Source organism: Lynx canadensis, chromosome D3 (assembly GCF_007474595.2).
Source record: "Lynx canadensis isolate LIC74 chromosome D3, mLynCan4.pri.v2, whole genome shotgun sequence".
Taxonomy (NCBI): Eukaryota; Metazoa; Chordata; class Mammalia; order Carnivora; family Felidae; genus Lynx; species Lynx canadensis.
In genome coordinates, this window is record NC_044314.2 from 21961738 (window position 1) to 21980228 (window position 18491).

At 36.0% G+C, this 18491-nt stretch overlaps 1 protein-coding gene across 1 annotated transcript in view; it reads right to left on the reverse strand.

Annotated features, from left to right (window-relative positions):
• The window catches only part of DCC (DCC netrin 1 receptor), a 689897-nt gene that overhangs the window by 236424 nt on the left and 434982 nt on the right, over positions 1-18491 (reverse strand). Inside the window, 2 exon segments of the mRNA XM_032595323.1 lie at positions 2579-2717; positions 4395-4543. Coding sequence (XP_032451214.1) covers positions 2579-2717; positions 4395-4543 — 288 coding nt within the window.

Below are 18491 nucleotides of genomic sequence, written 5' to 3' on the forward strand. Positions count from 1 at the left end.
TCATCTATTAAATTAGTCACATAAATGGAAAGTTCTAAAGATAAGTCTACACATAAAAACAATTATATTGTTTGGCTTAGCTATCTGATTAATTCAGTAAATATTTACTGAGATGATGAATGCAGAGATGGACATAACATCACATTAAAGAACGTGTAGTATACAGAGAAAAAGTGACACATACATTGTCATAGATAATATTTATTGAACACTTAAATATATGCCATGTTCATATTTTTGGTGCTTACATGGATTAGCTCATCTAATTTCCACAACATCTCCCTTTTATAACATCCAGAAAGTCAAGGAGAAGACAGCTTTACAACTGAGGACTAGAAAGTAGCAGACTATGAAAAATGATTAAACATATATCTTTGTAGGATGTGTGACTACAGCATGGGCAGCTTCAACAGAGAGAAGACATCAGCATGAGAAAAAAGAAGGGGACTGGATAATAAGAGAGAGAAAGTCAAGAGTGCAGGGGTTTTTGTTGGAAATCCAAAGAGATGAATTGATTGTGAAGGAGATTGCAGACAAGTTTCAGGAGCCCACTCTAAGGGGCCATTCAGTTCCTGCTTTCTCCTATCAAATGCATCGATAAAGAGAAGTTGGCATCCTTTGTACAATGATGCTTGCTGGGTTAGGGTCATGAAATCCTTTTATTTAGTGACAGGCATTTTCTAAGTCCTAACTGTAACAACACTTAGAGATAATCATTCTTGGACTAATGAGTAATAATCTATCTCTCTCACTTATGACATTTAAAACCAAAGTGGAGAATAAGGCCACAGTATTACAGTTCAGAGTGTGAATGAAATCTACATAAATTATGTAAAATATTCATTTTCATTTGTTTTCCTTTTATTTTTATAATTATAAGTTGTGAAGTAATTTATTCTGCCAATAAATATTCTATTCCGTCTTCAATAACAGAATCAGATGGATGGGCATTAAAAACGATGCTGAAGTGGTGTTACATAAAAATTTTTTTAAGTTGAAATTGCAAATGAGCATCACTCCTGTGTCTTCACTGCACTGTCCTTAATAACATGCATGACCTTCCTCATTCCACTGATATTGTGTGAAATATCCGCCCAGATACTTTTCTAGATTAAAGAATGATGGATTGGTTAAGGAATCACAAGGTAAAGTCTTTTTTTCCCTTGAAATTCAGCAGATCAATAATTTATAGAATTATATACAACAACATGGAAACCACTGCTGAAAAGAGAGAGCTTGTTGCCTTTTTAATATTCATAGAGGCCATCTCTGCATCTCTACACCTGCTTGAATTTCCACTAGCCCCACATCATATACTCTGCTGTCCTTTATTTTCACTTGTCATTAAATTTCCCAACATTTCATTACCCTTTTCTTAGATGTCTAGTTTCCTCTGCTACTGCTTTGCCAAATCCATCTTTTTCATTAAGAGTTCTTCCTCTCTTTTATGACATTTAAGAAAATATGTCTAATATTTCATTTGTTGGGCAAGGTACAGCTAAAATTATGCACTTTCATATTTAGTTTTAATACCTGAAATAATGGATTATTTGGCCTAAATCTTATGACATATTTTCAAATTAAGAGGTATACATAGGAGGGCTGTCCATCATTTACACCTTTAGTCATCCACTCCTCTTTAGAATGAGAAATAAAAAGAAGCACACCAATGTAAATTAGTCCACACACATGCACAAATGTGTCAGTGTTTACAGACATTAAGAAACCACCCCCCAAAAATAATTTGAACTCTTAGGAGTAGTCCCACATTTGAAGATAACCTACTAATATGATAGAAAAGACAGGATAAAATTGGCAGAGAGGGAAAGGATAGGACCTGAGGTCCCTGGGTGGAGAAAAACACATATTTTGGAACAATGCTGGGAGGAGTGTCTGACCACAGCACACCCCCTCAGGCATAAGGTTCCTCTTAAGAATGTAGAAGATCTCACCCATTCTGGATTTCAGGTTTTCCCTTCAGGTTTCCCTCAGGAATTTGACAAAAGACCCAAGTATGGCCATAGGCTACCCCTCATACAATGGAAACCAGACAATCAGGAATTGACAACCTAGCACCTAGAGCTATCAAGCCAATAAGGGTAGAGCGTGAGAAAGAACAAGGGGAAGGCTGGGGGAGGGTTGACCAGAACCTTATAAAAGCAGGACCCTTGCCTACAGTTCTTGGGCATTCACTTTCAAATGCCCCCTCTCTGTAAAGAGAGCTTTCCTACTATTCCTCCTTTCTAATCTTATACTCTAATAAACTTTTGCCTGTTGCTCATTTTGTGTCCACCTCTTCATTCTTCGAAGCAGCAAGACAACGAATCCTGGGTATTGTGGTAAAGAATCCTGCAACACTAGGAAATCCTGACACAGAGCATATAATATACCTTTTGAAAGAAAGTTTAAATTTAACTATAATAGATAGTTTGAGTGAAGTAGCCAAATTTTTAATTAATGCTAATATATGCCATTAAATTTTAGTTCAAAGGCCTTAAACACGCAATCCATGGCATACACGCAGCATTATTTCATTACTATCAAATATGTGAGTGAAGTTTCACCATTTAACACTTACCATCAGAAAGTGTAACCACTGTTATGTCATCAGTAGATACTCCTGGCCCATAGCGATTATAAGCTAGGAATCGAAGAGTATATTCCGTGAATTTTTTCAGGCCTTCCAGCTTATAAGATAGTCCATCAACCTCTATATTCTGGAGACATAAAATGTCAAACTGTTATTCAGGAGGCACATTAAAGCAGAAATGGCATCCATTCTGCGCAATCAGTGAATTGGATATTAGACTCTTACTCATAGAACCACGCTCTAGCCTTATAATGAGTTGTTGTAAAACCTAACTTGTGACACACACTCCCCCACTAAATTCCAAACCACTCTGTAGACTCCTAGTTAAAATAGCACCGTGCTATTTTTACAGTCATTAAGTTCCAATGTGTTTAACACCACCCAATACATTGAATGGTATGCAATATTCCACCCACACTGATACTGACGGGCAGAAGGCAACCTGTGAATCCATGGGAACAGATCGTTACTCCTCTCCCCTAAATGGAATAATTCACTAAGAAACAGTGGATCTCTTCCTTCCCTTGCTGAAATATACCCATGGCTCTTGAAACTGACAGATACTTTGCCATAATCTTTATCTCTCACAATGCTGTGAGGTGGGTTGGAACTGTTCAGTACGTCACAGCAGCAGAAATGAGGTACTGGAGGTGAAGGTCATTGAGAAATCAGAGCCAGTTTGCTGTAGAAGACCCATTATTAGCTCTCCACAATGATGCTCACACTCACATTTGTCTCAGGTAGTATCACTTCTGAATTTTTTTAAGTGGATTGGTGAAATGCATCATGGGAAAGACAAAAATGTATAGAAAATGGAAAGAATGGAAAGCTGAAAACAAGGGCTAAATAGCATGGGGACAGAAAACAAACAAACAAAAAAACCAGGATGAATGATTGTGTAGAAGGAGCTGTTAGTAATTCCTATTGCTCAATATAACTTAGGACTTGAACTATTTCTGAATAGGGCTGTTGCAAAACATCTTTAAAAAGCAAAATCCCTATCATGCAGTTTATGTGCAAGCAGGAAGACCACAGTATGCTTGGCAAGCTTCACAACATATCCTGAGAACTCTGGTATCCCAAGGTAGGCTCTTGATTTTTCTTATTTACCTATGCACTTGTCTATATATCTTTTCCCACGTGAGGTTGAGAAACCGGAAGTAAACATCTCAACAGTCATATATATGTCACAGAATAGAATTGCTGACTTTCATGTGTCTCCCCCTAAATCTAATTTGCCTATTTTCAAATATCTGCACAAACCACAGATTACAAGCAACTTGAAAGGAGGCAAGTAGCCTTCTGGAGTGAGGCTTATTAAAAACAATGAAAAGTGATAGGTGACTACAACCTAATGGTGAGGAAAGGACAGAAATAACTCAAATATATAGAATGAAAGCAGCAAGCTGACTGAGGCCTTTGAATAAGAGATCAGTCATCCTTAAGACAAGGACTGACAATGCAAATGGTTTCTAGGACCAGATAAGTTAATATAAATGTGGCTATGCTGGCCCGGGCCACTAGCTATTACAACTAAAAAACAAAACAAAACAAAAACAAAAACAAACAAACAAAAAACATTCTTTGTAGTGACTTCATTTCATTGTCCATTTGCCTCTCTTACAACCAGAATTCAATTAAATTTCAATTAAATTGCTTAACGTTTCTAATAATCAGTATTTAAAAATTATCAGCTGTCCAATTAACATGGTGGACTGGACCAAGAGTTTGCAGATCTCCTCCTATGCCTCTGGTCCTAGGACCATCCAATAGGTGGCAGCACTGGGCCCATTCCCTTGCCTACCTGTTCTTTTCCCGTGGACACCTCAGTGCAGAACAATCTGTAACCTTGGACTGGACCATTTGCATAGGCAGGGGGTTCCCAGGTAATAAGAATTGAGGTAGGTGAGGTAGATACAGCTTGCAGGTTTTCTACTGGCCCTGGAACTTGCACTGTGTACAAAAGAAATTGATTAGTATGAGAGGGTTCTCTTCCTCAAAACAAAATTACATCTTTTACAGTTTAGGGATATTATAGCCCTATGTACTACTTTAAGAACCAAAAGGGATGAAAAAATAAAACAAAGTAATGAATTTTAGAATCATTTCACTTTGAAATTCAGGAGAGGGTTTATATTAATCTAAATTACGTATTTCATTTTACAGTTGAGGGAATTGGTCAAGGAGTCTAAATTACCAGGAAAATGATGGAAAAAGAGTGGGATTGTTAATCTAAGTTCTTAGTATGGAAAATTTTCCACTATGCCAGCCTGGCTTTGCTTGTGTATGAATAATAACTACAGAAGGAAAAGAGAAAATACAATTAGAATACTTGTATATCATGATTCTACTTATAATTCAAATGAACAGCACAGCTATGGATAATTTGCCACATCTGTATTTAAGTCAGCATTTTAAAATCTTGCCCAATTCTATGTCCTTTAAATTAATATTGAGATTTAATTTTCAGTTTTACTTTCTAGTATTCTATTTCCTCTCATAACTGCTACTTTACTTAATCAAGAATAAGTAGCTTGTTCATTAAATAAATTATATAGCACAGGTCCACGATTGCTTAACCAAAACACTTGTGTCCAGATTTGTTTTGAGATCTGGAAATTTTCAGATTTTAGAAAGACAATATGATGTATGTACAATGTTACATTTAACATCCCAAGTGGGGTCTAGTGTTTGCACCCTGTTATCAAATCACACATTTGCAGCAAAATATATGATATTCACATCAGACAAAATTATTAAAGACTATGCTTAGCGTAGCATAAGGGCAGATCAGTTTTGGGTATGTCAGGAGTCAAGAAATTCCTTCAAATTCCAGATTTGCAAATTTTGAATTTGTGCATACTTTTTTATTTATAGACCTGAATACATAAACATGTGGTTTGTAAATTGTAAATGCCATACATCGTAATCTAAATTAAATAGTTTCATCATCACAAATATGATGACAATTTTAACAAACATGCTGTATATTTTCCCCAGCCTTAGATCCCTCCTACCTTTGAACAGATGCACCTTTTAGGCCTCTAAATAGAATTTTGTGAGCTTAACATCTACAGTAAAAGTCTGAAACTGTGGCCGACAGATATTTGATAACACAACTCCTTAGATCAGTGCTGCATCTGTGTCCCTGGATCAGTCATTTTTCAGAATTGATTCCATGGAGCCCAGGCTCCTTAAGGCATCATGGCTCACGCATTATAGAAAAATGCGTGGAAAAATATGTATATATTTATATATCAGAAACACGTGTTTTATGTCACATTCACATATTTCCCACCAGTCCCCAAAGCTTGAGCATCCTTGTTATTGACATTTGCCTTCTTTCATCTTAACAAATGATTGCTGACAACTTCTTACAAACTTACTTGAAAATCATTTTAAACTCACAGAAAAATTTAAGAATGCAAATAGTATGTTGAACACCTGTATTCCCTTTACCCAGATATACATATATTCTCAGGGCACCTGCGTGGCTCAGTTGGTTAAGTGTCTGTCACTTGATTTTGGCTCAGATCATGATCTTGTGGTCTTGAGTTTGAGCCCCACATTGGGCTTGGCCCTGACTGTGGAATCTACTTAGGATTCACTCACTTCTGCCCCTCCCCCACTTGTGTGTACACCCTCTCTCTGTCTCAAATAAACTTTACCAAAAGAGATACACATATATACATATGTGTATACATATACACATATATACATTGTATGTATATATATACATACATACAAAAGAGATACACATATATACATATGTATGTACATATACACATACATACATATACACTTATGTATATATATACACATATATGTATATATACTCTCTCCCTATATACATATATATTACATATTTATTATACATATAGAAAGAGACAGAGGCAGACAGAGAATCTGAATCCATTGGTACACACACCATAGCTCTTTACTCCCAAATATTTTAGTGCATATTTCCTAAGCATTAATTTGTCCATAAATAATATTAACTTCAGTACATTTCATATTAGTACAACACTTTTATCTAATCTTCATCTGCATTCCAATTGTGTCAACTGACTCAATAATGTAACTTATATAGCATTTCCTTCTCCAGTTCAGGATCCAGTCTAGGGTCAAGTTTGCATTTCAGTGCCATAACCTCTTTAGCTGGCATTAAGCTGGAACAGTTCCAAAATCCATCTTTATCTTTTAGGTCATTTATACTTTTGAAGGTTATACCCCTTTTTAAAATTAATTAATTTTTTTTGTTAAAAACAATTTTTTTTAACATTTATTCATTTTTGAGAGACAGGGAGAAACACAGAGCATGAGCAGTGGAGGGGCAGAGAGAGAGACACACACACAGAATCCAAAGCAGGCTCCAGGCTCTGAGCTGTCAGCAGATCCCGACTTGGGGCTTGAACTCACAGACTGTGAGATCATGACCTGAGCCGAAGTCAGAGGCTTAACTGACTGAGCCACCCAGGTGCCCCTAGCCCTTTTTTTAAATTCACAGAATATTCTTTATTTGGGTTTTGTTTTTGTTTCTTCATGTTGGATTTAGGTTATGCATTCTAGACCCAAATGAGACATGAGTGATGTCTACACCTCAGGGCATCATGTCCAGAGGCATAAGACCTCTTTCCCTCCATGGTCGGTTATGTTAGTTCTGAATACCTGGTCAAGGTGCTGCCAGATTTCTCCACTGTAGCATTAACTGGTCCCTCTGGATCCCCCCACCCCAAGCCCCTCTCCATTGCTTATAGCCAATAAGCAATTTGTGGGGAGATACTATGTCAGGACCATATAAATATCATGCTATTTATCAAATTCTCTTAGAATTAGCATCTATTAATAGTTTTGATATATCAATTTTTAGCATGGTGGTTACAAAATGTTTTGTTTTGTTTTTTTTCTATTCAAGCACTTCCTCCAAATTAGCCACTTGGCATACTACATTCTATTATAAGCAAGAACCCATATGTCTATTTATGTTATCTCTTATTGGTATGGCCACATGGATTTCTGCTTTTTTATGGTCTATAATTCATATTTGTCTTAAAGACATTTTGGTGTTCAAATTGTCAAGTTCAAATCTGGCCAGTGGGGTCCTCTTTAAGTTGGTCCTCTGTCCTTGTAATATGACATATCATTTATTGAAGAACTTTTTGTCTTCCTGGCATAATATATTCCAGGCTCATCTTGGTCCTGCCCCAGTTCTGGAATCAAACATGTCTCTAAATATTTCTCATTCCTTTTAGTGGGGAATGGTATTCAAGACAAAGATCTGGATGTCAGCTCTGTTCACTGCTGCTTAGTTGTCTTGCTGCTAGATCCTTCTGGTGAATGAGAAACAAGCATGTATATATACTTATGCATACACAAATGCATTCACACACACACACATATATATATATATATATATATATATATATATATATATATATACTCAAATATATAGGTACACAGGTGCATTTTTCATGACTTGACAGAGATGCCTCCCATTCTAATCCATCTCTCCAGAGTTTGTTTTTGTCTTCTCCATTCCTCTTTTATGTCCTTTCTTCCATAGGGAAAATTCTGGCTTCCAAAGAGTTGTATTCTGACAGACACTCTATGAGAGTGCCTTCATCTTGGTACTCTTCCAGGAAGGGGTAGTTTTTCTATGAAAAATTCCTTATTACACAAAGAAGACTTCAGTAGATAATACTGAACAAAGTCCACATTGATAGAATTAGAACTGTATTATGTTGACCCAGACATTTTGTTTCATGGGGGGAAAAAAGAAAAATAAAAACTTGCTCACTGACATTGTTCAACTGGATTTTCAAAATAGGATGTTTTAAAGAACAGTAACAAAAAAAAAAACACTAGAATTTGCATGCTTCTATGATTACTGATATATTCACAATGACAATGTAAACATTTCTAGAAGGAAGGTTTTCTGATTTGGAATCTATTATTTTTCTAAAGAAGAAAGACAAAGAAAGGAGCAAAAGAAAGAATTGAGACTGAGTGATCTGCTTAAGTTATATGTTAAGTGTGACATAACCAGGATTTTGAAATTTCACAGAGCATATATCCCTGTGGCCCAGTGATGTATAAAGTTTTAACTGAATGTGTCTCTTCTTGGTCTCCTATGGCTAAACTGAAAAGGCATTACCTATTTAAAAAAATGGCTCATTATGGAATCCAAGACTAAGATTTAAAAATGGCCAACATCCATTGGAATGTTGGGAGCTATTACTCCTGCTGTGAGATGTTACCTTCAAGGAAAGTTTCCCATCTCCAAAAGGCTCAGGAGATGAGTGGGTTTCCCTTTCTTGTAGAAAGGAAGGGAAGGCAATGTTTGGGAAGTTTCCGGTCTTCTGTTCCACTGGAATACAAAGGGGTAATGGGAAGAAGAGCCAGACACCTGTGAATCTGGAAGGCTAAGCTGAGGGTGCCACCTAGCATAATGGGGGTGGGAGTGAACAGCCTGCCAGACTAGACTCTTTGAGTATGTCACAATCAGATATGACAACCTCATAGCCACTTTCATCAGGCATCGTGAGGAGAATAGACAGCCTACATGGATGTCCACAGCTCCAGGCAGCATCCCCACAAAAGCTACCAATAGGCCACACTCCTCTCCTGCTGAGCCCACCAAGGGCTGCTTAGCATCCAGGTTCCTGGTCAGGAGAATGGTCAAAACTCTCCCCTTAGGTTTCCAAATACTAATAGCAGTTGTCTTTTTCACGGGGATATGCACAATGTTAGGCATATACAACATATTCAATGTGTGTCAAATGAATGACTTTATATACAATTACCAAATGTTACCCTAAATAACAAGCCTAAAACAAAAACAGCTACTCTAACAGTCTAACTCATTTGATTTTGTTAATTCAGGATTGTTACTACAAGTGATCAGAAAACAGTGTTTCTCTGACATACTTGGTAAGAACTAAGGTTGGTATATTTACGTTTGTTGTATGCATGTGAACCTAGGTACACTTTGCCCACTGTGTAATTTGTTTATATGCATATATAATTTGGTTACCTACAGGACACCATCAGGTGGTTAAGTACCATAATTTGGTCAGTTCTCACTGGTAGTGCCTACTCTGATTGTCTGCTCACCAACTGAATTATTCTCCCTTCCTATTGGTCATCAGACAGTATCAGGTAAAAACATATGCTTGGGATTCCAGGAGAATTTAAACAGATAATAGACATAGGAAGTAAAAAAGAGCATTGAGAGCATTTAGTGTAAGCATGCACAAACAAGAGTATATGTTTTCACCAATTCCAGCCAAATGATAACATTCTCTTTGTTTTTATAAAGTTTCCACTTGTCCACTTCCACTTTCTACTTCCAAGGATTGCATCTTAGTACCAAACTGTTTGCTACTTTAACTTGTGAATTTTTGTTGTTGTTGTGTGTTTTTAATTTTTTTTACTTATTTTTTTATTTAGAGAGCATGAGGAGGGGAAATGGGCAGAGGGAGAGAGACAGAATCTTAAGCAGGCTTCATACTCAGCATGGAGCCCAACGCAGGGCTCAATCCCATGACCCTGGGATCATAACCTAAGCAGAAAACAAGAGTCCGATGCGTAACTGACTGAGCCATCCAAGTGCCCCTAACTTTATGTTTTAAAATAGAATTTATTTTATGATCTGATTGCATTGTTTTTTAACATTATCATATATTAAAATTAAAATACCATAATGTTGTTATTGTTCCAAGTAAATATAACATCAAAACATCAAAAAAAGTACTAGTAAATGATATATTAATCATATTATCAGACCAAAACACTGCTTGCATATGGGATATTTTTCTTTACAACGTTCCTGGCTAGTGTCAAGACTGTTTCACATAAGCTATTAAACGCTTACTTTTCTTCACAACAGTGCTATAAATTCAAATTTGTGAATTCCTTGATATTTTCCTTTTGAATTACAGCCCAAACATAGGTCTGTGGATAATATACTGTGTTGATGTTAATTGTGGATGTACACATTTTTGTACATCCACACAAATTTGTGCATTTATTCAGGTCTGTATCTATATATTTAAGCATAGCTTACCTGGTTTTACATATGTGATTTATTATATACATATTAGAAGGAGAGAAAGAGAAAAAGAGAGACAAAAATGTTCAACAATGGGAATTATATGAGAAATCAATACTGTTAACAGCTTCAGCCTTCCATTTCATTACGTTTTAGCATGTCAGTCAAGAAACTTAATGGCCTTAACTGCTCATCATTTCCAAGATGTCTTTAATAATCCTCACTGATCCCCTCAGTTGGACAATAATTTTGTGGCAAAATGCATCTAATTTCTCTTCATCTCTATTCGAGCTACCTATTTCTTCAAAGAATGGCAAGACTTCAGAATAGATGCATAATCTATGCAAGTAACTCATCAATCAATGTCAGCTTAACCAACCACCTTTTTAAATTTCAATATTGCATTCCAGTAGAAATTCATTATAACACCTGTACCTAAGAACAAATTAAATACTTATGTTGGAGTAAAATGATATATATTACATGTCACTATTTGCACTGGGGACTGTAATTTCTGACTATACAGATAGATTTATAGCATAACAGAGAACTCTATCATGAGATATTATTGGATATTAACCCCCAAAATGGCACATAAAAGTTAGCTGAATCTTAATACAGCATCATTTCCTATATAATCATATTGAATACAGGATGTGTGTTTGTACTGTATGTGAGAGACTGTGTGTGCATGCACACAAGCAAGTGAGTGAGAAGGGAGGAGAGAGAGAGAGAGAGAGAGAGAGAGAGAGAGAGAGAGAGAAGAGTGGAGAAAGTATCAGTTTAATGAGCTATAGTTTGTTAAGATGGGGGTATAGTTTCTTGTCCCTACTCTACTTATGATAAAGATCAGTCATTGGCATCAAGGAGTCCATAGAGTGCTTGAAAGTGTATGTACGCTTTCAGGAATGTACCATGTACATTTTTTTAGGTGTAGGGTCCATAAGTTTCCATCATTAGGATCTATGATTCCCCAAGAAGTAGCTCCCAATGGATCAGATAATGGAACAGATATCTCTTGTTTCTTTTGGCTTTGAAAACCAATGATTCTTTATTATTAACTCATTTGTAATGATTATGAATTACTTTCTGATGGGAAATATAGCAATAATTTTACTTTAAAAAGACATCTTCAACTTTTAATAAAATTCTAAAGCTTAAAAATATTTACGGAATAGACTCTCCATCTCATTTTCCAAATCATGGGCAATTTAAAAGCATTTGAATCAATCTGGTTTAATTTGTCAAATATTTTAGGTTTTACAAGATGTTAGAGCTTTTGCTGATCAAGAAGTTACATAGCATATATGAATTAACACTCTGGTTTTCTTTTTCTTCTTTTTTTCTTGCTGTTTATATTCCAAAATCTATCTACCCATCTACCTTTCTGATTTCTCTTTACTATATGTAATTTGATATTTGCATTAATCAGACTAAAATCTAAATTATGATTTATCAACTATAAGGTTCTAAAAATATTTTGGGAGTTTAAATAATCCCTTCTAAATAAGAATGTAAACATAAGATTTTCATAGAAAAAGCTTTAGAAGGATCAAGACATGCCACTGTCTTCATAATACTGAATGAGGCTGATGTCTCTTCACCGTTATACTGATGTTTCTCAGCTGGAAGTCCAAAATGAAGACAAATGTTAGTGTCAGAGAACATGTAGTTGAACATTTGAATATTTAAAGTCTTTTCAAAATGACTGTATAGTACAATGTGTCCTACTCTTCCTAAATCATCAATTTAACAGCTACCAAACCTCTTTTTTTCTTAAGAACTAAAGTACTAGTGAATTTGAAAAAAAAATCACATGTTATCATTCAGATAATGACCTATCATTCACATGTCCTCAATTCAGGCCAAAATTCTGAGCCTGATTTGCTTATTCATTTGCTAATTTAAAAATGATTCTTGAGTTCATTGTTTAAAATGGGCAGCAAAAGATCTAAGTAATTGTCTGTAGTGATCTAAATGGATTTAGACCACAATGCTCTTATTTAAGCAGCGGCTTCCATTGCCAATCTCACTGAACTTGTTTCAAATGCAAGTCATTTCTGAAACAATTTGCATTTATTGATAATAAAGTGCATGCTTTGATTGCCTCTTTGATTTTTTTTTCCTCCTGTAGTTAACAGCTTTAATGATATTTCTATGAAATCTGTTTCTATTTTGTATGGGGAATGCAACATCAAAAAGCCTGCAGGCAATGTAATTATTAACATAATGAAACCCCTTCTTGACTGAACTATCCATAGTTAGGAGATATGACAGTAATTTGGCAAGAAGGAAGCACAAACTATGGGGTAGGTTTCTATTACAAAACCACAGAAGTCTGACTAGACTTGGTTAAAGGAAGTGGTTATTACCTGAGCATTTTATTTAGGGTTTTAATAGGTGGTATCTGCTAAGTCACAATATACTCAACTATGTCATTGTGTGTATATAGAGAAATATATGTAGATATCTATGTACATATATAACATGTGATATATATGATTTACATATTCCTTATATATACACACATGTATACACATATATGCTAACATATTAAATGATGGATGTTTCTGACAGTGTAGTAGAAAAAACTTTAATGGTTCTCTCTGAAAAAAAAAATAGTACTGAAAGTAATCTTGTGATTCATCCTAGAACTAGAAGCGGTTTGATAACAAAAGTGATTTCAGAAATTGACTTCAAGATAAGGTCTTTTCAGTGGGGTAGCTCAGGCTTTTCCTTGACATAGTCAAGTAGTAATAGCCTTGGTGAAGTATGCCAAGTATTTTGAACTTCACTTTAGAAAACAGGCAATGCGTAGAAATGTAAAGTGTAGTGGAAAATGTAGATTCCTGATGGCACAACTGAGGTCTCAAACCTAAGTTCTCAAACCATTTAAACTGGAGGTTTCTAAGTAATGTCAAAAGCAATTGTTTTTATGATCTACAAAAGTTGCCTGAAAGATACCAAACATTGAAACTAAAACCTAAGTTTTTAGCCAAATGTGTTTAAGTTTCCATGTTACTGAAGGCTAGATGTAATATAAATTCAATCATACATTTTTTCTCCTCCCTTATAATTTTTTTCAGAATAGCTTGGGTTGGGTTACTTTCCATTATGTTACATTTCATTTTAGATAAAAGTACCAGCTGGTTTTAAAGTCTATTCATAGGTTTTATGTGTTTAGGATACAGTGCTGCCTCTAGTATTATGAAATATTTTATTATGATAGAAATTTTCAAGGAATTTAGTAGGACAGAGAAAACACACACACAGGGAACACCTAGATGTGAACAACAGACCATATATAACCAAGATTAAAACCTCTCTGGGCAGACAATGAATTATATAAGAATTCTAGAAATTATAATCAGAAATGGTTATGGTAATTTGGTCAAGAATATTTCTTGAAGAACAATTAAGAGATGCACTGATGGAAAAAGGACAAGGAAGTTCAGGTGTGAAGAAAGAATCTGATGAGTCAGCAAAAATGAGTTTGATGGGTAATGGCCTTGAAATTAACTTTTTCAGAATAGAATTTACAAGCTGGTAAAGAGAGAAGAACCATATAGCTTGGGGAAGGCTTCCAACAGTGAGGCCTCTAAGTAAAGATAATGAGAAGAATTCCAAAATAAACTAAATTAAAGATGGCACCACTGATGATCTCATATTGAGGAAACAACCAGAAGCATAGAATTTTCAATTATTCACTTGTTTTTCTATTTTGCTAGCATTATCCACAAATCAAATAATATTCTACCAGTTTTTTTAAAAATATGGTGTGTTTCAGGATACTTGATGAAAGTTAAAAAATTCATCCATTTTATTTGAAGATCCCCACACTAAAACTTCAGTGTGGGAATAAGTATTCAGAAAAGAAAAAACAAAACAAAACAGGTGAATATTCCAAGAAATTGTCAGGAATTTTTAAGAAACTCTAGACAGAAATAATGGAAAGGTGAAAACTAGCTCTGAGATAACTAGTGAAAAAGAAAATACCACAAATGGAAATAAAGCACCTTAATTCTGAATCCTTGATCAACAACTCCATTCCCCTCCCCTCCTGCCATTCCATAACACTGTATGCTTAGGCCAAATTATTTAAACACCCTACACATCATTTTCTACACAACATTTCTACACAACAGGGCTATTGCCAGGATTATATGAGGCTATATAGAGAAGCAAGTGTTCCAAATAAGATGGTAGATGATATTGCTATCTGGACTCAAGTCCTCTAAACTATTCCATAGTTTGGTTCCCTCAACAGACAGTTGGAGGAACGAGTATTTGATCTTCTTAAATCTCAAGATTGTTGGGGGCAACCGGGTGGCTCAGTCAGCTGGGCATCCAACTCTTGATTTCTGCTCAGGTCATGGATCCCAGGGTCATGGGATCCAGCCCCGCATCAGGCTCTGCACTGAGCATGGAGCCTGCTTGGGATTCTCTCCCTTTCTCCCTCTGTCCCTCTCCCTTGCTCACACTCCCACAAACTTTGTCTCTAAAATAAAAAAAAAAATTCTCAGGATTGTTGGAAGAACATGAGGAGATGATACATGTGAAAGGGAAATAGGAAACATAACATTCCATAGATGTATACAGCAGGAGCCCTGAATTAGGATTACATTTACAAACCAAATGTGGACAAAAGAGTGTCTGATAAAAGAGTGGAGGTTTGCCTGCTTTGTCATAATAACACACAGAAGTTAAGCCTTTCATCTTCCTTATAAATACTCCACATAGACTTATTTTTACTGTTCTTATGTAGATCATACGTTTATGTTTAATTCTTACGGAAGATCTGCAAGCAGAAATTCCCAGCAAGGGCATGCACAGACCTCTTGCTTGTTTCACACTTATTTGTGGCTCACATATACTTCAGGATTGTATTTCTGCACACAAAAATGTCAGTTCTCTATAAATAGATATGCATCAGAGAAGCAGGTGTCTTCAGCTTATGTGCAACCCGGAGTGTTTCCCATGGTGATAATGTAACTAAATCCCAGCAACCTTTCTCAGAGTTGCTTTGTATTATGGTCAGTATGGGAAGAATCAATATTTGATGTTTGTAGTTTTAATAGAGCAATAAATGACTTGTATAGATTGCTTTTATAAAAGACCCCTGCTGCCATTTATTAGAGAAGAAGGAAGTGGCAATCTTTTTCAGATCCTCAAGTGAGTAGGTTTTTCCACATTATGACAAAAAGATCCTATCTTAAAAAGATACTATCTCTTTGGGAAAGAAATTTATTGTTTATCTATTTCCAGGCTTTAAAAGATAAGGAACTGCCTTGGGTAAACTGGTTCTTTTGGGAGGGACCATAAGTTAAAGAAGAAATTTCGAACTTTATTCTCCTAACACATAGTTTTCACAGAAATGGGAGATCTGGGCTTCTCTTTGAGGCAGAAAATGCCAAAAAACAGATCCCATCTAATAAGCTTTGTTGAGAGAGACGAATGGTAAAGAATATGGGCTCCAGAATGAGAGACTCTGTGTTCAAATCCAGTACCATTGCTCAGGCCATGTGGCCAGCTCATGCTACTTAGTACCTTTGAGTTTAATTTTTCTTATCTTAAAAATGGGGTTAATACTAATACCTACCCCATGGGTTTGTTGTGGAGATTCATAATAAACAATTTATGAACAGCATCTGGCACACAGGAAATGCTCAATAAATATTAATTAAGTTTTTACAGTGTACCAGGCTTTGGGAGAATTGGTGGGGCAAACAATGAAAACTTCCATAGAACTTATAGTCTAAGATGGCAGGACACAAGGAGCCAAGAGATGAGGGATTCAGATGAGGTGGGAGAGGTTGACAGGGCAAGACCATACTGGGTATTAAAGGCCTTGGAATGATTTTGATCTTTTATTCTTTTTTAACGTTTATTTATTTTTAAGAGAGAGATAGACAGAACGTGAGTGTGTGTGTGGGGGGGGGTGCAGAGAGAGAGGGAGACACAGAATCCGAAGCAGGCTCCAGGCTCTGAGCTGTCAGCACAGAGCCCCATGCGGGGCTCAAACTCACGAACTGTGAGATCATGACTGGAGCTGAAGTCAGCCACTCAACCAACTAAGCAACCCAGGAGCCCCTGATAAGGAATTGATGAGTTTAAGCATGTTGTATTTTGTTAGTTACATAATGAGTGAATTGAAGTCGGTGAATGTAGGTATTGGGAGACCAGTTGGGAGAATATTCCATAGTAGCTAAGACAGTTGTTAATAGCTGGAATAAGAACAATGGCAGTGGGCAGGGATTCAAGAGCTACGTGGAAGATAAAATCAGCAGCATTTGAGGTATCAGAGGTAGGGCAGTGAGGAGGATGGAAGCACCAAGAATGACTCCTGTATTTCTGACTTGCACTGCTGAGTGTTTCTGGTGTTGTTCACTAAGACAGTCAATACTCCACTAAAACTAGACCCGGAAGGTGTGTGGGTGTGGGTGTATTAGCAGGTGAATATCACAGCACTGCTACCCACTGTTGGGTCTGAGGTAATTCACTACATACAGACATGTCCAGTGGCTTATTTATCCCCAGAGGGACAGTCATAACCTAATACTTTTCTTCATCTTTATTTCTCTTTTAATTTCTTGAGGTTCTAGCCATTAATTTCATACCCTACTTCAATGAATGGCCTCAAATCACAGACTTTTATTTTCTTCTTTATTTATTTCTCCCGAATTTCTGTCTTTCTTTTTCTATATGTAGTTAGCCACGTTTCAGGAACATCAACAAGTCTCCAGATTTTGTGATCATCTGTTTTTTTTTTTTTTTGTCTCCACCTTACTTAGATCCTCTAAACCCATACTTTGATCTTTCTTAAAGCACTCAAAATAATTACCCCAGTTAATGGATCAAGCTGTGCTAAGGCACTTTTTTCTGAGTAATGTATACGCATGTTAAGAAATTTTGTTCCCCTTCTCCCCTGATTCTTGCAAAAAGAGCCCAAGATAAAATATCTTTCCTAACAGTAGCAACAATAAAAATTCCACTAACAATGAACTTGGGTACACATCTGACCTTGACAATACTGAAATTAATATTCACTTTGTGATTCCACTGACATTTATCACTGAGAAGCACCTTTAACGCCCTTACACATACATGCATGCAAGGGGAAGATTGATAATCGCACAGGGCAGAAAACCTAGTTGTCCTCTATCTCTAAGAAGCATCTAAAAGGCTCCCGGTCTGCTGACTGAACCACCCTGAGGATTAAGTTTATTTTATTTTCAGTATTCAAAAGATAAGAAGTTTATTAACCACATGGAAGATTTAGGCTTGCTCAGAGATAGCAGCAGGAAGACAAATAGACTACTGCAGTAAATCATCTCACAGAAGTTGGACGACGACTTTACACAGGGACACTGGTGCGCAACTCTGGATCCAAGGCTTCCTTTCTTTCTCCAAGCCCAAGTCCATTGCTTCTATTTGCATTGGTGCCACAAAGTGTCAGACCAGTAGGAAGAAAATACCTTCAACTCAAACATTCAAAGGCTATTGATTATGATATCTAGTAAATGCAGAGTAAAATAAGGAAGATAATGACTAAATATGAATGCTATTTAGGCAAGACTTTAATTACCATTTCTTTGAGAAGGGTTAAGTTTACCTATTATATTTGTAACTCCCAAACTCAATTTAACACCAGATTGGCAATCTTCTTGGCTTATTCCTGGTTGAATGTAAGACAGAAGGGTATACATGTAGATCATCACTGTTTAGTATAAATGTGAGCCATGAATGCTCATAGTAATTTTAAAAAGCCACATTAAAAAGTAAAAATCAAAGTAAGTAAAATTAATTTTAATAATATATATTAACACAATAAACTTAAATTTTATCATTTCA